The sequence below is a fragment of the Leptonotus elevatus genome, chromosome 5 (assembly GCF_054856555.1).
Source record: "Leptonotus elevatus isolate MCC_2025b chromosome 5, RoL_Lele_1.0, whole genome shotgun sequence".
Taxonomy (NCBI): Eukaryota; Metazoa; Chordata; class Actinopteri; order Syngnathiformes; family Syngnathidae; genus Leptonotus; species Leptonotus elevatus.
Window position 1 is genome coordinate 13,248,276 of NC_141243.1, and position 23,965 is coordinate 13,272,240.

Consider the following 23,965-nt stretch of genomic DNA (forward strand, 5'->3'; position numbering starts at 1 on the left):
GTATTTCTTTCTCCCATTGCCCGTGGGTCCCACTGCTTAAACGCCTGCAGCATCTTTTGAGGTTTTAGTGGCTTTAGTGGCTTTTTAATGGTGTTAATGGTCTGAAATGCGATCCCGAGGAGACGGTCCATCACGGGCCGTCTCTCCAGTGTCGTGCCCGTACAAGTGGGAGACAGACACACAAATGGCGCACTGTAAATGCGTGCGTGTAATGGTGATGAGAGTTGCGAGTGAACAGGAAATGTCCTTTTCTTTGGGTTCCAATAGCTCTTTCCTCCATTCTACATGTGCATCATCATTTACATCCACGCACACACACGCTGACCGTATCTTGCCTTTTACAAACTGGCAGACACTCCCAATGGCCACAATATCATTGCAATGACGACCTATTAAATGCTAAGTGCTAGCATGGGCGGGCGAGAGGGTCTGCTTGCCGGCCTGCCTGAGAGCATCCAATCTCCGAGGAGTGAACATTGCGAGTCCCTTAATGATCAAAGGCATCAATGATGAATGAACAACTATCAATATGAGGGCAGAGGAGAGGGAGAAGGCCAGAGGAAGATGCTCATGGGGGGGGGGGGGGGGGGTGAGCGTTAAGTGGTTTGGCGAATAAAGCCATCAACTGTCTTAACAGAGACAGCAAACATAAACATCCATATGATTACGTAAACAAATAGCTTGTTGTTACAATTTGTTGTCTGTTGTTGTTTGGAAGAAAGTGTTGAATGTTAGGTACAGCACAGGTGACAAGTTGCCAACCAGGAATGTACTCAAAATGGATCTATCTATGGATGTCTCTGCTGTCTTCCCAATTTAATGCATATTAACCAACATCAAGCTTACTTGATGTTTAACCCGTTATCGGTAAGCCAAACCCTTTGATCTAAGCTAGCTAGCTTACCTGAAACTGACAAAGTCAAGTAAAATGTCATAGATGTTGTCTCGTATTTTCAATTTTCAAACGTTGCATGTCGCTGTTGTCTTTTTTCACAGTTTCATCAAAACGATAACCCTTGAATCCGAACGTATTCATCTTTGGTGACAGCTGCTCAACAAGCAAACCATGTCAACTTTTCCACCCTTGTCTGTGGCCAGGGCATACAGGTGGACCTTGCCAGAATGGTGGCATGCCTGACACTAGGGATAGACCGATTATCGGCCGGGCAAATTTGGGGTTTTTCATCAGGATTTGTAAAACGTTCACAAACAGTTTTTACTTGTCGCAAAGACATTTCGGACATAATTTTCCATGTCTGCGAAGATCTTTTCAAACCTATTACAAACCCTGACAAAAAAACAAAACAAATTAGCTACATTCGCATGCATTTGTTGAACAGTGAAATATAAAGGAACCTATCATTCATGGATCTCTTTAAATTTCCACTTTATAAAAAATTATGCTGACACAGGGAACTTCCTAAACTTTTAATAAAAATAAAAAAGAAGAAGAAAAAGTTAAAATAAAGAAATTTTGGAAAACTTTATTTGCAGTAGAAAACTTTAGGTAACTATTTACTTGTTTAGATTGAATTTAGCTTAACACATGCTGAATTTTTGTTACAATTCATAAACAAGGCTGTCAATAGGGTTTAAAATTAGAATCATTTCATTTTTAGTTTTGACATTAATATTTTCTCTTTTACTGCAAATGAATATGGGCTTGAAATATCGGTTATCGTCCTCCTTGACTACTAATAATCGGTAGCGGTCTTGAAAAAGCCATATCGGTCTATCGCTACATGACACAAAAAATAATAACTTTTCTTTCAAAAACAAAAGACATACTATATTTATTTGTTTATAAATGAATGAATAAATAAATAAGCAAACACTTGTCAAGTCATGGAGTTCAAGTCAAAGTCAAGTCAACTTTTTGCGAAGCAGGTCGCACGTCATAGCATTTGCGACTTTAGTTGACTCGAGGCCAAGTCATGTGACTCGACTCGCCCACAACAGGCTTCTCCAATGGTATTCAGCAACTTTGACCACCTCAAGTCTCGTTTTGTTATTTCTATAAGCAATCAAGTGAAGCGTCATTTCTAACCTGACTACTTTAGGCTGCGTCCCGATGAGCTCGCTTTTGAGGTCGCTCTCCAGGTCCAGCAGGTGCTGATGGCTGTGAAGCCCCGTCATTCTCTTGAGCCTTAGAAGGGCCACACAGAACTGTGCTCCCATCTCTTCCAGCTCCCTGGTGCCAATATGAAAACCCTGCACAGATATAAATTCATCACAAGATCAATTGCATGTAAAGGTTTTGCTGTCAATACATGCTCATATACCACAATTCCATTACAGGAAGTACAAATTAATGTGCATTGTTGTACGAGTCCTTGAAGTCTCCATAAAGAAGTGGTCACACACACACACAATACGCGCACAGTCAACCACACACATTCACAGAGCGCTTTTTGTTCCTTCTCTGCAGGAAGGCCAATGCTGGGCCAGATTCGTGTGCTCCTTCACATCTCAGGATTCCACATTAATGGTGGCCCCGTGGCCAGTATGCCACTATGTTGGGCTACTACTCATCTTCAGACACTAGCCCGACCAGGCAAGACCGAATTTCTTAGTCAGCTGCTGAAAATATGTCCAAAGGTTTACTTTGTTTTTTTGTTTTTAAGACCAAATGACTTTTATCACCAAAACAACCTGGACTTGATGGAAATTATTGTTTTATTACCAAACTTTGTGTTTGAAGCATTAATATTTGTGCAATTGCCTTGATTTTAGTGTGGTTAGTATGCAGTCATAGCCATTTGTAAAATTGTACATAATGAAGGTGCTAATGATAATGTAAAATTATGATGACATCATGTCTATACGAGGCTCGTACAGCCTCTGACAGGGCCACTGCCACCCAAAAAGGCTTAATGTCGGACCCTGCATCTTGGACAAAGCCTTTCACGCACAAAACAACGGGGGAACTTTTCAATGCCCAAAGCCTTCCATCACAACAGTTCCTCTGTTGTCATGGCAGGCTGTCGATTAAAGCAGGCAGCAGGCCCAATAAAAAGGGCTGCAGCACCACCTGGTGGAAGCTTCACTGTTAGCAGTTGTGCAACAGGAAAATGAAGCAAACCATTTAATAAAATATATGACAAATAAAATGCGACTTGGCACGGTCACAAGACCTTACCTTATATTTGCCCTGGTCGCATCCGCATACGGTGCTCTCCATGGTGTAGCTGCGCTGCACGCCAATCTCCCGCCACACGACCACGCGCGCTGTCGACTCCTTGGAGCGCTCCACCACGAAACTGCAGCTGGCCATGCTGAAGGCCGGCGCAATCTGGGAGAGGATCTTTGGAAGAGCCTGAAAACGTCGGGAATAGTGAGAAGCGGACCAATGTGTGTGTTAGGAGTGTGTGTGAACCGACCCTGTATGCGAGGTCCTCTTCTATGTCGCTGGACGCCGCGCTGATGTTGGACTGCCATATTGTTTCCTTCAAACTGCAGCCGTACATGAAGACGTTCTTCTTTCTGGAGTGGCCGTGGTAGTCGCAGAACACCTGAGCACACACACGTACACGTAACTCACACAAATCACATCACTTAACTAAACATAAACACGCTGCCCTAAATAATATCGTCACATTGATCCTATAAGAGGCGGTACCAGTGGTGCTCGTTGCGTGTGCGCAAGGTATTGCAGCAAGCTCTTGGTGTGGTAGATGGTCGGGTGCAGTTCAGGATCGGGGTTCTGCCACTGCCGATTCAAATCTTCCCCACTCAGAGAACAACGATGACTAAAACAAAACAAATGCTCAATGTCTCCATTTTGCACACCTATAGTACGTACACACACTCACTTTCCATTGACAACGCCATCGGGGTTGAGCATGGGCACGATCTTGAAGATGTAGGACTCTCTCAGGGCGGCCGCCAGCAGGCTCGTACCCATCAGGAACTCCAGCGTCCCTTTCATCACCCAGCTGGCATTGGTTTCCCCAGGATGCACTCTGGCTGACAGGAAGATCAATGGACGATTTCCTGCAGAGAGGGAAGATCTTTTTTTTTTACTTTTAAACTTTAATTTTAATTTCATGAGAATGCATTTTTTTTTCCAAATGTTGGTCATACTATTATGAAAAGGTAATTGTAGTTGTTGACAAATGTTGTCATTATATTTAGAAAAATACATTTTACTCAAAGTCATAAGTCATTATGACATTTGTCATAATAAAAATAAATAAAATTTAATTTGACCAAAGGTGTAATTTCAGGGCGAATTTCACGTAAACAAACATAATTTTAGTATGAATAAATGTGGATGATTTTGTGAATGATTATAAGAGAACAATATTACATGGGGGATTTTTTTTAATTCCTAATTTTTGTAACTAACATTGTCATTTTAGGACAAATATAAAAAGTTGTAAATTCATGGGAATAAACTTGTAATTTGAAGAGCAATATAGTCGGAATTTTAGGACAAAGAATTCAGAAACAAACTTATAATATTAGTATGAATAAATGTGGACTATAATAAAATGTGGATGATTTTAAGAGAACAATATTACATGGAGGAATTTTTTTGAATTTCATTTTAGGACAAATACAGTTAATTGTATGTGAATAAAGTTGTAATACTACAAGAACAAAAATCATAATTTAAGTGAATAAAGAGCTAATTGTAGAACAAGTTGTAATATTAGGAGAAGGGTCAGAATTTTTAGGACAAACATAAAAAAGTGTAAATTGATGGGAATAAAGTTGTAATATTAGGACAAATACAGTCGGAATATTATGACAAAAATGTCTAATCGTATATGACCAAAGACCAAAACAGACAACTTGTTATGTTGCTATTGCTCAAGAGGAGAAACAAGGTTTGCTAGGTTGACTCACTAAACTGGCAGATGTGATCACTGGAGTTGGACACTGGCATGGCGGTGAGGGTGAGGAGCGGGCAACTGTTCCCCCCCAGCGTCTCGCACAGGACATCCTGCCGCAGGTAAATATCGGGCGCCTTCCTAGCCTCTAGCTTTGACAAGTGCATCTGGCAATATACAACGCAACTCATTTGCATTTCATTTCCTAAATATTACGCCAACACGAGGCCATCTGCAATCATATGTACCTTAAGAGAGGAATACGTGTACGGGTAGTGGTAGGAGAAGTAGCACACATCATCCTTTTGGCTGAAAGTGGTGCTGAAGGTCATTGTGTAGTAGGACTTCCCTTTCTGACCACCAGTTGCGATGGAACTCCGAGCAAAATGGTTCCTGAAGGAAAAAAATAAAATAAAAATTGTTAAAAACTGTAGCAAAAAATCATTGTTTTTAAACAATGAATCCTTTTTATCTCCTATGAAAGAAAGTAGAGTGAAAAAGTTGCAATTTTAGCACAAATAAAATCATAATATTGTAATACAAAAGGGAAAACAAAAAAAACCTTGTCATCTGACCTAAATGGAGTTGCATACCACAAGAGAATAAAATCAAAAAAAGTTTTAAATTTTGAAAGTTTGTGTAATTTTATGTGATCAAGGTACAGTTGTAATATTACAAAAACATATTGTAATTAAAAAAAATAAGTTTAGGGAAAATGCAGTCATATTATGGAAACAAAATATTTTAAGAGGAGAAAATAACTTTACCTTTACTTTAACTTTAATTAAGCTTTAAAGTAACTTCACAAAAAATAAAGTTGGAATATTGCTAAATAGAATTTATCAATTTATGTGAATTAAGTCAGAATTTAGGTCACCTACAGTAACAATGACATTAGGAAAAAAAACATATTTTACCAAGAATTAAGTTGTTGCAATAAAAAAAATAGACAGAATTTTACAAGGAAAAAAATATGTAAAAAAAAAAAAAAAAAAAAGAGTCACTATTTTGTGACAATAGGTAGTGTGACATTACAAGAAATAACAAATCAAGAATCATATGTGACCATCATTATTGTCAAAAGGAAGGGGGTGGGAGGGGTCATCTGATAATAAAGTTGGAATTTTGGGTCAAATGAAGTTGTAATATTCCTTGAAAAAATATTTTATAAAGTTGGAATTTTGGGTCAAATGAAGTTGTAATATTCCTTGAAAAAATATTTTATGTGAATAAAATAGGAATTTTTTCGGGCAAATATAGTCCACTATGAGAAAAAAGGCAGCTCTTGTATTTAGTCTTACTCGATCGTGCAAGTGTACCTCAAGTTGTGGCCAACAAGCATACTGATTGATGTCACTGTATTCTTGTTTTATATGAATCCGACCTACTTATAGTAACTGATGTCTGTTCCTGTTCTGACCCAGCGAGGCCTGCCACTGATGGCCTCTTGAACAGAGTACATCAGCACCTGCATGCCTAAACAAACACACAGACATTAACATACACAGACACACACTGCATACACAGTGGTACTTTGAGATGCGAGTGGCGTAACTTTACAGCCTTTCAAGATACGAGCCTTTGTTTGGTCAATTTTTTGCTTCAACTTGCAAGCAAAAAAAAAAGGACATACGAGCGAGCGCTGCATGATGGCAGTGAATCCAACTCAACCCACTTCATTATTGCTTGTTTTTTATAAAGTGCAATATTATAGTGCTATTTTTCCTATTGAAAAACACATTACAAAACGTGTATGTGTTTTTTTGGAGGCTATAATGGATTTGTGGTATTTTCATTCATTTGAGGTCTGATGGCTTTGAGCTAGAAGCGTGGTCATGGAACAAATTAACCTCGACTTTCAAGGCACCACTGTATATACTACATAACACATTTAGTACTTTAACTTTATTTCATAGCGAGCAAGGTGCAGCAGCAATCTCACCATAGTTGAATTGGCTGTTGGACTTCTCACAGTTGATGATGTTGAAGCGGTACGTGACTCCCACGCGCATTCCGCTCACCTCAAAGTAGAACCACTGATGGTGGTGGTTGCTGTTGATGTCCGAGTTCAGAATCAGGTCGTATTCGTACCTGTGCACAATAATTATATCACGTACTGACTGAACAGAACACCTTGTCGTCACAATGATAACAAATTTGCATGCTTACCTTCTGATCTGAATGGCCTTCCGAAGGTTGCCGGACTCAAACTGAGAGTTGAACCTCAGCGACTCGCTATTGCCTACCACGGGATAACTGCAAGAAAAATAACAGTAACTCATGAAGTAACTAAAAAAAAGATACCAGGTGAAAAATTAAAAACATACTTGGAAATGTCGAGGTCGTAAACGACTTTATCCATGATGTCGTTTGGGTGAATCAACCTCTCGATATCCTGGAATATCTTAGACCTGCATGGTTACATGAGCTAATTTAGAAGCTTTATTGCATTTTCAGGACGAGAGTAAACCCCCTCATCGTTACGGTTTGGCATTGACAAAATCACAGCAGGGCTCTGTCCATATCACAGTATATTAAATAGTTTCAACAAACCAATAGAATAGATTGTACTTGACTTGAAATTTTAAATGACTTCTAAAGAAATAGCTGGGCTTCTGGAGTGCCTGCCTACCTAGCAAGTGTGAAATTAAACAAGTTAATTGATGTGTTTGCTGTATGTGCCACAAGCAAGGACCCTGCACACTAATTGACAAAAGTGATTCAGCAGCTTGGTGATGAAGTGCTGCCGCCAGGAGTGAAAATACATTTGAATTGGTGTGTGTGTGTGTGTTTTGTGGGTGCTAGCAATTTGTGCTGACTTTAAGACTTGATACTAGCTTCGTCCCTAGTCTCCATGATGATTAAAAAAAATAATAATAATCAAAATTAATTTTGCACTCTTCCCTTACAGAAGGATAGGAACAAAGTCCAGGGCTATTTTTCCCCCCTACACCTTCCTTTTTTTGGGGGGGGGAGGGTCTGAGAAAACAGAGGGTGCTGCTTGACTACCGTCAGGCTTCCTCTTCTATCTTCCTCTTTGGCTCCTTTTTTTTTTTTTAATGCTTCTTGGGCGGGTTGTAACTGTTAAGTGAATTTACTCTGGACTGCATCATTTACATTCAAATTGTTAAATGATTTTCACCAACTGTGTTTTCTCACCTCTGCACCCCGTACATCCTCTCCAGAAGAGGCTCTCTATATGTGGGAGCCACGTGTCCAAAGTAGTCCGGGTAAGCCACCTCGGTGTATTTCGGCACAGACTTTGTCCCCTTCACCATCTCCACGTAAAGGTCCAGGTCATGCAGCGGGAGAAGCTGAGCCGTGTCGGGCACCTCCAGGACGGCTCCTTCGCCGCTTTCATCCTCCGCACCCTCCGAGCCGCAGTCTGATCCTCCTCCTGCTGCTGCTGCTAAACAGCGAATGGTGATGCCTTCCAAATGCAGAGACGACGGCGTGTGCTTTGGTGCGCTGATGGGAGATTTTTTTTGTTTAACTCCTAACTCGTCCGCATTTAAGGTGACGCATTCAGACGCTTGTGACAGTTCCTGCTCCACGGGTGGATTATGTGCCTCCAACTTTTTCTTGAGGTCCTTGGCAAAGTCGCTGGTGTCCAGCTGTAAAGGATGAAGGGTGGGAGTGGAAGCAGAGTCGCCGACATGATGAGCCATCTGTGGAGCGACGTGATTCGGGGACAACTCCTGAGCTGTGGGCACAACAATGGGCTGAGTGGATTGAGACGATGAAGATGTGGTGGTGGATTCAAAGTTGAAACCCTAGAGAGGAGAAACATGTGGATAATATTACTCTCATGTGAACACTCCACAATGTTGCTCCCCATCCTGTGTTCATGCTCTAGGAAGCTACGTACTGTAGACTTATTGCTTCTTTATAGTCTGCCTCAACAAATAAAATAATATTTATCTAATTACAAAGTATGAATTAATGTAAAATAATAATAGTGTTTATTTAAATATTTAAAGAGAATAAAAAATACGTCAATTAATTGGTTAACTCCTATTTCAAATGCCATATATTGCAATTAGGCGTGTCAGGCAATTCATTTTTTTAATACTAATTAATTGCATGACTTCAATAGTTAACTCACAATTAATCGGAAATTTTACATCTGAATAAATAAAAATAAATAAAATGAACAATAAAAAATTGTTTCTAAGTTTTCATATTCTTGCTACCAAAAGTGGATTTTTTTTAAAATAGAAATAGGGCTGCATTTTTTAGTCATTGATACAGTAATTTCATAATAATTAATCAAATTTAGTTAAAATTAAAAAGATGTACTGTACTGTAAAAACGGGTGCGATATTGATTTGTGTTGAGGTCATTTTTCTGCCACTAGATGTCATAATTGCATTTGTAAGACGTTGGTGACAGCTCAGTGCATTTTTATTTTCATATTAAAAGTGATTTAATCTTTAACATGAAGTAACTTGTAAAATTCGGCACATTTTTAACATTGTAAAATACAACTTGACCCCATTCTCCACAAATATATGCATTATTATGACATTTATTACTGCTAAATTTGTTTTTTTTTACAATTGGAATTTCAGTAATTTCAGTACAGGCTTTCCAAGTCAGTATGTTGTATGTTATCAATATGCAAAACTATGTCCAATATTGTTTCAAATCATTATGCGCATTCTTTTTTCACAATTGTTCTGCTCTACCTGGAAGTCTTGAGACAGCTCCACAAAAAACTTCTCATACATTCTTAACTCTTCATAAGGTCGGCTGGGGATCGTCTGGGGGTGCAGCTTGTTTATATCCTTTTCAATGTCGTCGTTCTGTTTAAAAGGCCATACAGTGCATAGTGTCGGCAAAAACATTCATTTACATACGTACAGTGCGAGAGTTACCAGGGAGCGACAATCCTTCTCATCTTCCTCGTTCTCCGTATCGTTCTCCGTGTCTGCCTCTGTGTCGTTATCGTCACTGTCATCCACCACGTCGTCCACTGGTGGGTGACACGTGAACACAGCACATAATTATTACCCTTAAAATGAGAACATCTTGCCTTTTTCCCTGGAGGAAATATCATATTCCTGTGAGGGATAATCATACCAGAAAGTCTCTCAACACAGAGCATGCAGCCATGATGAAATGATAACATTTTCTGAAGAAAGAGGACATTTTCTTCAAGAACATAACAATGGTGATGACTAAAATGACAAGTGTACCGGTAATAGCAGAAAAACGGTAATGTCACTGTCCTCCTGACCCAATTAATACCAGTAGCAATTTGGTTTCCGCCAACCAATTTTAGTAGCCGCAGGCTTGATTGCCTGAACTTATTGAATCAGTGGTGTCCTTGACCAGGTCATCCAAGTCCCTTGTTCTCTGCAGCCGCTATAAAGCTGCCAGCTGCTCCAGTGTAAAACGCATACAAATGCAGCTGAGAGCGTAAAATGGTGGTATTGAAATTCTTCAGAATAAAAAAAAGAAGAAGAATATTTTCATTACTGATAAATGTGAATTATAAAACCTGACATAGGAACATGTAAAGTCCTCTAAATGTCCTTTATTTGAACAGAAGGAGCATTTAAAATGGGTGTTAATAGAACATTCAGGAAGTATGCAGACTTGCATTCAAAGCAGTAGAATCCAGTGGTGTCCCAATACTGCTATTATGTATCATGCCTGTTATTACAGCTGTTCAGAGTAACAATGTTTTATGTGGTTCACTTTTTTACACTAACATGACAAGTGAAGTAAGGACATAAATGCAACACGATCACCTTTGTATTTGTATTTTAAGATTATATTATTGGTCGAATAAGTGGCAGTTAAATGTAAATCAACCACCCTGTTATGCTGCAGGTCAAATTGAATTAAATCAAATTAAAGTTTCAAAACCTAAGAAAATATTTTCTTAAAATTAGAATTAGTTGTGACAAAAAACGAGACAAAATCGTAGACAGCATGGAACAAGTTACATGATACATGTATAATGGATGTTTAGTGACTCATGCAGGCATGACGAATGGCAAATGTTATTCTCTGCTCGTCTTGAATAGTCTTACCCTTCTTTAAGGGCTTGCTGGAGAGCTGAGCATGTGTTCTTCCTGTAAGTGTAGCAGTGTGTGAGAAACATAACTCGAGTGTGTGTGCGTGCGCCCGCGTGTGTGTCCATGCATTGAAGTGTTGGAATCAATGCGGAGCCCCCTTGATGTTTTTAGCACGCGCTTTCTCACCTTCAGGGAGTTGGCTGTAGAGCTGTGCGACCGGCCCTGAAGGCAGCACGTGCTCCAGCTGGTACTGGAAAGCCGACTTGATGGTAGGTAGAGGCAGGCGGTTCTTTGGGAAGCACTTCCTCATGATGAGACTTGAAGCGTTGACAAGAGGATCCAAGGTGCGCACTGTGAGACACTCCTGGAAAAAATTCCATAGTGGAAATAATACTACTCAAAAATAAAAGATGACATTTCAGTACAGGGCTAAAATGCAGGATAACTTTTGCAGGCTAAATTCATTTGCCCTCTGAACTTTTGAATGCACATTACAATCAACCAATACATTCAATTTAATTCAATTCAAAAATGTATTTCATTCTCCCGTGGGCGGTATTTTATTTTGAAATGGCTTGGTCAGAACCATCAAAAAGCCCAAAACGGGTCACAATACCACCTAGGGGTAGAATAAAAGAAAGGGGACAGAAAGAAGTAAACACTTGTTATATTTGCCCTACATTCATTCAACATCTCTCACTCACACAGGAAGCGCTGTACAGAATGCGCATGCCGTCGGCTTTAGTGAACGCCCTCCTGCCCAGCTTGATGTTGGTGACGTTGCGCAGACAGCTCAGCAGTCCCTTGCGGATCACCGTATGACGATGCCACATGTCTTTGCGGTGCCAGTCCAAGTAGAGGGCGAGCAGGGTGGGTACGTAGCCGCCTTCCACGGCCCGCCGAGCATTTGTCCCTGGATGGAGGACGAGACGATACAATAAAGTACAGTGCCATGAAAGAGCATTCATTGCATTGTTGAATTGTTACATTGCATTTGTTGAATGAGTAACTGTGGTTAACCACCGTTTTTAGATTGCAAAAATGGCCCCCGTGCAAAATTTTAAAAGTGCATTTTAAATGTATTTAGGTTGTCCTTGTGAGATATTAAAATTGCCTTGATGTGTGGAGTTGTGATAAAAATGCAAAAAAACCAACAACAAAAATCTGAAAAGACGTCATTTTTTCAAGGCACTTTTTTTCATAGCAATTTTAGTATGAAATTTGATGGCTACAACTGACAAGGGTACTCAGCATGATGGATTTCACTTGTTTAATTCATTCAGAACCAACTTGTTAGCTGCCTACACGAGCTGACTATAGTAATCAAACAGCAAGAGAGTTGTTTGGTACGAGAGCGAATGTTTTGAAATTAAAAAGTTATGATTGTATTGTGTATTTCATGTATTTTTTTATATATATAAAATGGAAACTAATCAATGTCCATATATTTTGTGTCTTCATCCCTGTTAAGACATTTAACAAATTAGTATCTGATTTTAATCTCAGTTCCACTCCCATTTGTCTGCATGCTGATTCTTTCAAATGACCATTTTTGTTTCAATTGTTTTATTGCTGTTGCTTGTTTTTGTATCCACGTCATTGCATTTAGGCTTGAATTCTTCCTATACCAATTTTGAAGCAGTTTTGATCCTCTATCCTAATTATCAATCAAGGAAATAACACGGCATAATTAATACTCACTGGATTTAAGCAGGGCAACCAGTGCATCCACAGAGACCCTATAGAGTCAAACAGAGAAGATAATTACAAATGCAGCTAGGTTCTTGTTTATTAAAGGAGACATTATGCTTTTTTTTTCACAATTTAGGCTGTTCTGTCTCATGCAAATAAGGAGTAGCAGTTTTTGTTACCATGACGATCATGGGCTAAAAACTGTATAATTTTAGCTAATACTGCTCTGACAAGAGCTTGGGATAAACTCTATGAGGGGATGTGAATTAGAAATGTTCATTTGCAAACACGCTTTTGGAAATAGGCAACAAAACATTTGGTTGTTTCATTTGGTTGTCTTGCACATACGTACTTGATCAGGCTCGTGTTCTTCTTGCTGTACGGTGCCACAATCTTGAACATCAGCTCGACAGCTCCGCTTTTGCCCAGGGATATGGCGTTCACAACTTCACAGAGTACAGACAAAATCAAATTTTTTAATTATTTTTGGGTGGAGAATGAATGACAATTAAGCTAAGTTGTAATTGACTTACTGTTGGATGAGTACACCCTAATAACCTGCAAGCAGGGCAGTAGCAGCTTGATATTTTGGAGGTTCTTCTTGATCAGGTTTATTGTGATGTTCAGAGCGCCAGTCAGACGTGCCTTGACGCCCAACTTCCTGTCTACACACACACACACACACACACACACAAACATACACCCACACAATGGTTTAAAGGTCAACAATGCAATACCTAGTCCTACGTCATGTGCAATGTACTGGTCCGCAGCAATATCATGGTTCACTGAGCATGGCGCCGCTACATTGCAGTCTACTTGTCTGTCTGCAGTTTAGAGCAGTCATATTTATGGGATTTTACAGTACAATATGCTTTCCTACTGTGATGCCCTCGCATGTTGGAAAGGAGAGCTGCAATCGCCAATGCAATTTTTCAGCTGTTTATTCAATGCTACAAAAACAAGTGCATACAATGAACACACTCAAGCAAGAGATGCTGTCAGCCACAGCTCATGCTCAGACACGCCCCCGTCACACACCACCCTACCAGACCCCGCCTCTTAAAGGCACATATCTAACACAGAGACAACAGTACGTAGTTTATCATGCTTGCATGTTTTTGTGCACAAACACATGTGTATTTTTATGTTTAAATGTGTTTCAATTGTGTAGGAGGGGTACAACTATATAAATAAAAAAAAGTATAAGGTCTCTCTATCTCAGTGATTTTCACCTATTGCAGGTGCGTCTGCAACGTATTATCCCCCTTATGGCATTTGCAAAACGTCCTACCTTTTGGGCCCACTTTTGCCAGTAGGGAATGCACCTGCAACATGAGCTCCTCATTGGGTTGAAACTCTTTGTTGGCGCTGATGAGAATGCGGAGTAACACTGCTGTTCCTCCTTTTGAGACAAAGACCCCCACCCTGCGTCCTTTGCCTAAACCAGTAAAAAGACAAATGCAATTAAAGCAATTTCAATGCACCGGTAATCGTAATAATAACTAGCAATGGTAAAAAGCAGTCCTTAAAAAAGGTGCTAAGGGAGATGGGGCAACCTAGTGTAAAATGCTGCTACTTAACCACTAGCAGAAAACATTTAAGTATAAGAAATGGATCACAATTTATCCCACCAGGAATCATGCAATAGTTTATAATATGCAATGTTTATCAAAAGCGGATTTATTTTCTTCAAGCACAGTTCATTTTCTATTACAAGTACAACGTAAATTCTGTAGAGTAAATTTGACTCTATTTAGAGTGGGACCAAGTAGACTCAGTTTTAGAGTAATATTTACATTTAGAAGAGAGTAAAATAAAGAATTGAAAAAAAATAAAAGTCACTTAAGGCTTGAGGTATGAACCTGTGACCCTTCAGCTTGGGAGACAGCCCATCTACTTCCTGAGCCACGCAACTCCTGCTGTATGTTACTATATCGCTCGTGTCAGGCTGAGACCAAGGTGTTTTTGGTCTTCTCTTGGAGATAAGCAAACACAAGGAGGGGCATAGCTCAGGAGGTAGGTGGCAGTCTCCCAAGCTGAAGGTCGTGAGTTCCTCAACCCTTGAGTGACTTTTATTAATTTCCCCCCCAAATTTTTATTTTACTCTCTTCCAAGTGTAAATATTAGCCTACTCTAAAACTGAGTCCCACTCAAAATAGAGTCACATTTACTCTACAGAATTTACTGTGCTCAGTAATCCCAAACATATTCACAGTTCAGTTTTCACACATTAATGTTTTTTTTCTATGCAACCGATGATCCCTGGCTAGTCACTGAAAAACTCACCAACATCCATCTCTACTCACCCAAGGTCAACAGCTCACTGAGTATGGACAGGATGTTCATAGTGGTCTGGGTGTCCCGGGTGCTCTGTCAAGAGTCAGATTATCATAAATAAGTACTCTTGATAAAATCAATAGTAGTCTTGAACATCTTGCATTTAAAAAAAAAATGCATTCATGTTAATTATAGCAAGTGTTTGCCTTTGTTTAGTGGTCTTCGCGCTTGTTAGATATTCTACAGCAGACAGTTAAGCAATTTAGGGAGGCAAACAGACCAGCAGGCAGACTCGTGCTTCTAGTGGTGCCAACTGACCTCGAGCGAAGACAGGATGACATCCATGCCGCTGGCGCCCTTGGACATCACCTCCTTCGATGTCTTCTCTGCAAGACAAGCAGCAGACAGCCGTTCATTTGTTTGTTTCCACAATGTTGTCATTTACATTGTGAAAAATGGACTCCCTTCTGAAGCTCTAAGCTTATTAACAGGGATCTAGCACACCAACACCTAACACATTTTGACATTGCGCTGACATAATTAGGTTAATTTCCGTGTCATTTATCAAAAACTTGCAACGCAAGGTAAGCAGGTCACAGTTAAGATAAGAGGAAGAGTACAAGTGGAACAAGTCTACACCAATGAGTATTTAGCTTGTGAACCACATTGTACATTGTGCGTAGTTTGTGAAACAGATTACATTCAGGAAACTTTAGGAGAACATATTTATGGAAGAGTATGTTTGCAGGATAACTATATTTAGATCAGGATATTGATCTTATGGCTTTTTTCTTCTTTTTTTTCAAAATGGAGTAACTTGGCAGTATACGAAGGCTAAGTATTATGCCAGATAATATCACAATAGGTCAAATGAGACTAAAACTGTGATCAATACAAGCATAGCAATGCCTCTAATGGTAGCAATTGTCTTAATTTGAAAAATAACCCTACAAGTTTTGATATTTTTTAACCAACTCATCTATATGCTTTTTGACATTTATAGATGAATCAATGTGGATACAGGAGCCGTGCATCCATCTACCGTGTTTGTTACTTTGCAGTCATCACAGCATGCCACTATGTCAGGATAGCTTCCTCCATTCGCTTGATACACATTATTTGCACAAAAGTAGTGGGATAAGTGTTCATTCATTCGGGAGAACATTTGTGGATTCACCCTAACTAATACAGCCAGCATTTTGCTTTGATGACATCATTCTGTTAGAGTTCTCAAAGCTGGGCTTCGGCTGGACTTCCATCAAGAGTCCAGTTGAAGCTGAATTTAAACCAGCCATATCTACTGTGTGCATTCTGATATTTAACATGTTTTGTGTGTGCACTATAATTGTAATAGTGGCCAAAAAGTTCAACTTTCATCCGTATAAAACACATTTTCAATCATACTTTTGGAAGACAAAAAAGTTGGTGTAAAAGTAAAACCAACCACAATATGTGCTTAAAATATTATTTAATGTACACATTTATTTCATGCTACATTTTGCATTTGTAATTGCTTCCCCTTCATACTAGGCTATTGCACTTGGCTTTAGGTGTGAAGCTTTGCCCCTTTGATGAACAACACAGTCTGATATTACATTTACCAAAGGGCTGTGCACCGCAAAGTATGTGAAAGCCTCATTAACAACCAGGACCACAACTATGTATGTGTGGAAACACTTGCAGGCTCCAAGCATTGACCTTTTGAAGCATTTCTGTCATGGATAAAAAATTTAAAAAATAAAATAAAAAGTTGTCAAAATCAAGGGAGGAGTGCTCACATACACGCACAAGAAACTAAAATGTTTATTATCATGGTTTAGTTTGCAGCGGTGTAGCACCGCATCATATGGCATCTACTTCGATATTTCCACTCCAATCAGTTTGATGCAGTGCAGTTCAACACCACTTCTAACCACAGTAAGAAACATAAGAGTGTGAGTAAAGGCATTTTTTACATGGATCTTTATTGTTAGGTTGTACCCCCCCCCCTCCCCCCCAAAAAAATCCAGTAACCAATTTTGTATTATTTTCAACTTTAATTGCATTGTATTTATTTTCAACTGTCACCCGTCGTCCTTTTTACCTACACACAAAGTATAAGTAGAATAAGTCAATCTGAACATTTAAATCTAGCTTTACCTGGATAGTCAGGCCGGTCGCTGCAGTACTTCCTGGTGTAGCGCTGCTCCATTTACAGGTTCTCATACACTTTATGTTGCTAATTGTATTCCCAAAAGCAGCGTGTGCTGACACTGTGCGCAGAACACTATGCCCGAGGCAATCTCACGGCCGCACAAAATAAACCACACGTTGCTACAGGAAAATGAAAACAGAACCTCACACATTTGAGGAGCAGGAGGCGGGCCATAAAATGAGAAACAACTTGAGTAATGTGCCTCTTAAGACACATGAGACGTTCCACTTAAAAAAAAAATCCCTACTGGCAATGCCCACCGCCACCCTTGTTCTTGCCCTCTGAGCCTCGCACACTTTAAACATGAAACCCAAGGACACCAAATTCCTGCCCAGGGTTTACAGTTACCGCCAGACAGATTGGTACCCGCGTCACACACCCTGCAGGGAGGGTGTTGCTCTTTGTGCGTGAATGTGTGTGAATGTGCATGTGTGTACGTGTAGTGCAGATGAGCAGAACAGCTGACAGATTTGGGGAGGGGAGGGGGGTGCATGAATGGGGGTGACAGACATAAGACATTCCACTGCACCCATTCGCCATGGAAAGGGAGGTATGACGATGCTGAAGAAAAGTGAGAGGTGCGATGGTGGCCTGCAGGGCTCAAAATGCGACGGTCGAACACATTCAAGAACTTAGCAGCAGCTTTTGATTTTCTTTTTGTTTTTATCCTTTTTTTAGGCACATAAACAAGACTAATAATGTAGTAATTGATCAAATTTACCAAAATATACAATAATTGAATCATTTAAGGGAGTCCCTTGGCCCTTCCTATATATTAGGGATGTTCGATACCACTTTTTCCATCCATTTTATAATTTTGATAAATAAAATGTTCCCAAGAAAACCAATGACAGATAATTTTAAAGAAATTTCCAATATAGATCATTTCGCTGAAATTGTATGAAATTACTGGCACTTTTTTGTTCTTCTATTTCTAATTTCTAGTTCATGATCACAAAATGGCCAAAGAGGGCCAATACCTATACCGATACCAGTATCGGCCACCGTCACAAGTACTATAACCTTGCCAGCAAGCTGAATTCTCGCGATATTTGTTCACAAACACTACAAGAATCCATCTTGCACTGCTCCCGCTGATCCATTCGCAACAGACCTTTTTTAGGTCGGACCAATCAGGCGTTGTTTAGGGCGGGACATGAAGCTGTGACGAAACCAGGAAGCGCTAACGCCGGGGGAAACAAACAAACCTAACAGATGAATGGGCGCTGCAATTAATTCTGTTCTCGCAGAATTACTCACCAAGCAAGAGGTGAGAGGCGCTTCGTGCATTTTTATCTGGTAAAGATGTTGGTGCTTTTGTTTTTTCCTAAAACGAGATCGAAGACGACAGTTTCATCCATGATTGGTCAGAACAAACGTGTACAAGATGCCGTCCAATCAGCTTGAAGTATCGTACTTCTAGAATGTCCCGCCTTTCCCGAGCAAATCCCCGTGGAGCAGTCCCAGATTGATATGTGAATGATATGTGAATGTGAACTCCCTTGAGTGAATCACAATTGTTAATCTGGCTATTGCCAAGTTACAAGTACTGATAACTTAAAATAAGGCCAGGAAACGGCCTGATACTGATACTCGCCCATCCCTATATACATTTTAGTCATTTGTATTATTATTATCAGGAAAAAAGAAAAGAAAAAAAAGAAAAAATGAGTTATATTATTCAAACATCAACCCCTAAGGCTGAACAATTTTTAAGGAAAATTCCCCTGAATACACAAAAATGTTTAAACTCGTCATTATGTGTGACATTATGCATGACTTCAGCTCAGTCAGTTAATTACAGCACGATTTTCACCAAGTATATTTTGCTTTTTATTTACCGTTTTCTTTTGGTGATGTCACCATGGAGATTTCCGCTACATTACAATTATGTATCTTTATTTGCATTTTATTTAAATTCACCCATTCATTTTCTATCGCGCTTATCCTCATGAGGATTGTGGCTGAGCTGGTGTCTATCCCAGTTGACTCTGGGCAAGAGGCAGTGACGATGTACACCCAGAAAAGGTTGCCAGCCAATCGCAGGGCACAGGACAATTTAGAGTCATCAAGTTTTTGGAATGTGGGACGAAAAGCCGGAGTACCTAGAAGAGAAACCCCACGCAAACACATGGCACACTCGAAACAGGAAGGCTGTGAGGCAGATGTGCTAAACACTCATCCAGCATGCCGATGTTGTTTTGAATTCTTTATAACAATTTGGATAATTTTGTTGAGTTTTTTTATTTGTGTTTTAATTTGGAAAAACTGTAGCATTAACGTATGTCACTTTTCCCGCAAACTTCGGATAGGGATCCAAAATGGATAACAAAAAATCCTGCTGTATTAGTGCAATGTATTGTACTGCAAAGTATTTGCCACTAGAGGTCAGTAGATAGCAGCGGTAGTACAGTAGGTAGTACGCTCACTATTTTAAGCTCGAGTACACAATTATAGCGGACTATTCCAGTATATAACCATCACTTAAAACAACATACACTATTTAAGGCTATGTACACTATTTGTGTAGTTTTAAGACTGTGTCAACAATTAGGGTGGTATCCACCTATACATAAGTCTCAAAAAGGTGGCTACATAATAGAACCAAATCCACACCTTCATTCACGTTTGCTGAAGCGAAACCAGTAGCTCAGGTTGCACATGTTTTACTTGCTATTCAGTTCTGGCATTGGCCATGCCTTAATCGTCCTCTGCATGTATGACACTTCACTATAATGTCACACGTACATCACATCCAGGTGGAAAAAGTTGAAACAATCTCACATTGTGTCAATTGGATTTCATTTTACATTGACTTGCGATGTTCATAAAACGATGCATGTCATGTGTTTAAATACAATATATGCATGTAATTATTTTTGTAAAGCACACTACAGCACTCAATCATGTTCTGCAATTTAGAAGTCCACTGGCGCTTTGTGTTTACAGAAATCATGATGTTTATAGATTTATCATTCGGAGCGCTCACCCTGCGTCTGTACGAGATGCAGGAGCTTGGAGGTGAGCTGCCGCGCCAATTCGGGATCTCTCACCATGGAGTCTCCGGTCATCTTCTCCAGCTGGGCTAGCAGGATCTGCACCCTGGAGTTACTGGGAACACTGCGAGAGCAACAAGCGCAACAACCGTCAATAAAATTGCAAACCGCAAAATGTTTGCGACAAGTAAGAACTGTTTGTGAACATGTTTGCGACCTTTCGCGACCTGACGAAAACCCTCAAATCTGCTACATTGTCAAGCATTCGCCGCTCAATGAGATGTATTCAATGTGGTGTCGTTTTTAGAGTTCCCCTTTGTACTAGTTTGAGTTTTGTGTAAAAACAACTGCCCTAAACATGCACTGTAAAGTAGAAAAGAGACACAACAATGCAAATGCTTTCAATCGCTCATTTGTGTATTGGAATGTTTGGGAAAAACAACCCAAAGATGTCCGTTGGGATACATCAGGGTCATCTAAGGCGAGCCATTTAGACTCCTATTGGTTCTATTAGTTTAACCCTGTTCAGTTCAAAGACAGAACAGCCTGCAAAATGACACTTAAAAGAGGACATAAATCAACGGCTTTCGCAGAGATTCAACAAAAGCCTGAATTACGATCCTCATGAGGGGATGATTCATACATAGCAAGGCTGCATCTAAAACAAGCCATATTTTGACAATATCAAATATGCGAGTGGTATTTATAGAACTAACAAAACAGAGTGTGCATTGTGGACTTTGGCTGACGATTTCAGCGAGTTTAGGGTGAACCCTTTTGGACAGATGGACGAGCGGGGTGAAAGGTTGCTGGTTGGTACATCAAAGGCAAACGTGGGAGAAGAAAATCAAAGTTGTACCCGGCGGAGCTGAATGCTCTCCGTCGTGTCCTTATAAAGACACAGCAGAGATGAGTGCACACTGGGGACAGCGCAAGAAGAAATAGCAAGCGAGCGCATCGAGGGTTCAATACATGCCCAAATAAACACATTACATCAGTTACACGTGAAGGGGCATGAGGGCCACACAAAAAAATAACATTTACTCATATTACTCTTTATTTTCATTCAAATATTCTGGAAATAGTTATTCTCATAATATCAAGAGTTTTTATCCCTTTATTTTCAGAATGTTGCAACTCCCCCCCCCCCCCTAGTTATGAATGAATTCTCATAAAAAAAAACTTAATTCTCAAATTTGTTGTAATATTACAAATACCCATTTGAAAAAAAAAATGTTTCTTGTAAATGAAGTTGTTTCTGTGAGATTCTTGTGAAGTTATTTTTTGTGATATTACAAATGTAATGTTTTTTTTAATTATATTACAAATTTAGTTGAAATACAATGGCATTCTTATGTTTTTTCATGTAATATTGTGAATTTATTTTTGCAAAAATGTTTACAAAAAAATACAAGGGTCAGAGTATTAAAATTTAAAATTACTACTTTATTCTCGTAAATTTACAACTGTTTCTTGAAATGTTATTTCATTGTACTGTTTTTTTTTACTCAAACATACTATGCATTTTCTTTCTGTATTTAGTACAACTAATTCTAACAATACAGTATGAAATATTAACTTTATGTAATTTACAGTCAGAAAATATTTTTTCTCATATTACAATTTGACTCTCTTATTGGAAATTGATATGTCATAATTATTCAAGTAATATTGCATTTGATGACTTTATTCTCGTAATATTCAGACTTTCTCATGAGTTTTTCTTTTATTTTGGCGGGCCAATTTCCTGTGCCAAGTTACTTGTTGTTGGTTGCTTTTTTTGTTTCAGGCTGCGTAGGGTACTTTAAGGAGGGCACTCACTATCACACCTGCAAATGATCAGTAATCAACTTGGTTTAATAGTAGTACAGACTGCTAGATGAGTCCCACTTCGGCCAACAACGGTCTGTAGCTCTGAGTCCTACATTTCCCCAACGGACCCCCCCGCCTCGCCATCTGCTTACCTGCTTCACTGAGAAATCCACCTACCGTACCCTGCTCATATTACAAGGTTATTCTTGTGAAATTACAGACTGAGACCATTGTTTTATCGTAATGCCGTTTTTCTCCTCGTAAGACTATCACTTTATTTCCGTATAGTTTCAGACAGTATTTTTCATAATATTGCAACTTTATTTTATAATATTCTATGAGTTTTCTTGTAACATAGCAATATTTTTTCTTGTAACATTAACAGCTAATTCACATAATAAATGTTCAAATGGAAATAAAATACTGACGAGAGCAAAAAAAAAACGTCTGCACAATTTCCCATGTTAACCTTCTTAACATGAAGCTTTTGTCCACAAAAAAACAAATAACAGGACCCAAACAAGCACTGATGCTACATTGGAGTTTGAAGGCTATGAGAACACACTTGAGAGAGCGTGCCGGTAAGAGAGAGCAGATGCTTGTGACAGAGGACAAATGAAATCATTATGCTTGGATTAAATTGTGCTTTAAAAAATATATATCACTCACCCCTTCTCTGATGCCATCTTGGGTTTGTTCATTTTCGTCACATCAACATGGCATGTCGTCTGTGAAAGAAATAAACAGTGAATGCATGCAGTTTCAAAACCAAGTGACTTGAGTGAACAGAGCCGGTCAATACAGGAGCACTTGAGCGGCAAGATAAGGCCAGTCATAAACGACTCAATTTTATTGACAATTGTGAGTCAGAGGCAACTGTTTTAATATATTTAATTAATTCACAATTTATTCAGGCATATCATTTGTTGGTGAAGGTCTTCTGGATTCATAATCCATGTTCTAACTAAAGTGTTCTCTCTTATCATTAGTTTATGATAAAATGCGCTACACACGCACGTATAATACGTATTAATAGCCATCCATACCTGTTGCCCATGGCAAACCCAAAATACAAGTGCAGTGTGAAAAGACCTTAAAACTGTCATGCAGAAAAATAAAGAAGAGTCTCACTCAACTACTATAAGTACCACAGTAATCCACAGTAAAATGTGTTGTTTTTTTGCACAGGATGAAGCATACATGCCTGCACTCTAAAAACAGTTGGGTCAAAAATAACCAAACTATGGGTCAAAAATAGACCGATCCTCTACTTGTGTCAATTTGACCCAACTTTGAGTCGAGAAATTGGTCTCATAGTTTAAAACAACTCATAAACATTGGTCAGATCATTTACTTGGGTCAAAAAATTGGGTCATTTTGTATAAAACAACCCAGAAAGTGGACCGGTCCATTTTTTTAAAATCCGTAATTGGGTTATTTTTGACCCAACTGTTTTTAGAGTGTGTGAGCATTGTTATACTGTCTGTCTACATGTGTTGCTACACAGTTTGTGCACCGGACTTATATAGAATAGTTTGTTTTAAATACAAAATGTGCTTGTCAGATTTTTTTTGTTTAACAGTAAACTTAACGAGGAGTGACATCAAAAAGCCTACAAATACACATTTTGTAGAAAATGTATGCATTTTAATGACTTTATCATTTATTAATGATGTGTTTAGGTAAATTGGGGTCTTCATGAGGAAACAATATATTTATTTTAAGGTTTTGGGTTGACAACGTGTGAGAATAAAGCAAATGTTGACAAATAAGACTGGAAAAGCCAAATGAGATGGCAACTAAACACTTCCTTTTTTCTTGATATCACAAATGAGCACTTGTGTATTGGGGACTTTTGGACTGATCTACAGTTTCACAAGTGTTTTATGAAGCGAGCTTGACGTTGTTGCACTGTCACTTGACAGCCATTATAATTTGACAGATGGTTGACTTGATACCCTTGCGACGACACCCTCATAAATCCAGCATGGAAGCAAAGTGAAATGACAACGCAGATGAAACGTGAAGTCGTCTCTGGTAGCTAAGTCGCCAATAGTTGCCTGCAAAGGCGTAATAAAAAGCCGAAGGGGCTAAAATAGTTAGCGGGCCGGGGCCGGGGCCGCTGCACCT

The 23,965-nt window shown here is 39.2% G+C and overlaps 1 protein-coding gene across 5 annotated transcripts in view; it reads right to left on the reverse strand.

Moving 5' to 3' along the window:
- The window catches only part of agtpbp1 (ATP/GTP binding carboxypeptidase 1), a 29,897-nt gene that overhangs the window by 5,475 nt on the left and 457 nt on the right, over positions 1–23,965 (reverse strand). For 3 of the 5 annotated variants that reach the window (XM_086075440.1, XM_086075439.1, XM_086075438.1), the window contains exons 2-26: positions 22,505–22,563; positions 20,017–20,147; positions 15,152–15,219; positions 14,863–14,926; positions 13,848–13,994; positions 13,087–13,218; positions 12,906–12,999; positions 12,563–12,600; positions 11,566–11,774; positions 11,048–11,225; positions 10,877–10,918; positions 9,713–9,810; positions 9,524–9,640; positions 7,995–8,608; positions 7,163–7,246; positions 7,005–7,091; positions 6,778–6,926; positions 6,224–6,311; positions 5,084–5,228; positions 4,852–5,002; positions 3,813–3,993; positions 3,620–3,749; positions 3,381–3,512; positions 3,140–3,316; positions 2,048–2,211 (exon numbers count right to left, since the gene is read on the reverse strand). In XM_086075440.1, the coding sequence (XP_085931566.1) occupies positions 2,048–2,211; positions 3,140–3,316; positions 3,381–3,512; positions 3,620–3,749; positions 3,813–3,993; positions 4,852–5,002; positions 5,084–5,228; positions 6,224–6,311; positions 6,778–6,926; positions 7,005–7,091; positions 7,163–7,246; positions 7,995–8,608; positions 9,524–9,640; positions 9,713–9,810; positions 10,877–10,918; positions 11,048–11,225; positions 11,566–11,774; positions 12,563–12,600; positions 12,906–12,999; positions 13,087–13,218; positions 13,848–13,994; positions 14,863–14,926; positions 15,152–15,219; positions 20,017–20,147; positions 22,505–22,536 (3,452 nt within the window). In that variant the 5' untranslated portion in view covers positions 22,537–22,563. The remainder of the gene's footprint in view (positions 1–2,047; positions 2,212–3,139; positions 3,317–3,380; positions 3,513–3,619; positions 3,750–3,812; positions 3,994–4,851; positions 5,003–5,083; positions 5,229–6,223; positions 6,312–6,777; positions 6,927–7,004; positions 7,092–7,162; positions 7,247–7,994; positions 8,609–9,523; positions 9,641–9,712; positions 9,811–10,876; positions 10,919–11,047; positions 11,226–11,565; positions 11,775–12,562; positions 12,601–12,905; positions 13,000–13,086; positions 13,219–13,847; positions 13,995–14,862; positions 14,927–15,151; positions 15,220–20,016; positions 20,148–22,504; positions 22,564–23,965) is intronic. The other 2 variants (XM_086075442.1, XM_086075441.1) reach the window with 1 other exon arrangement.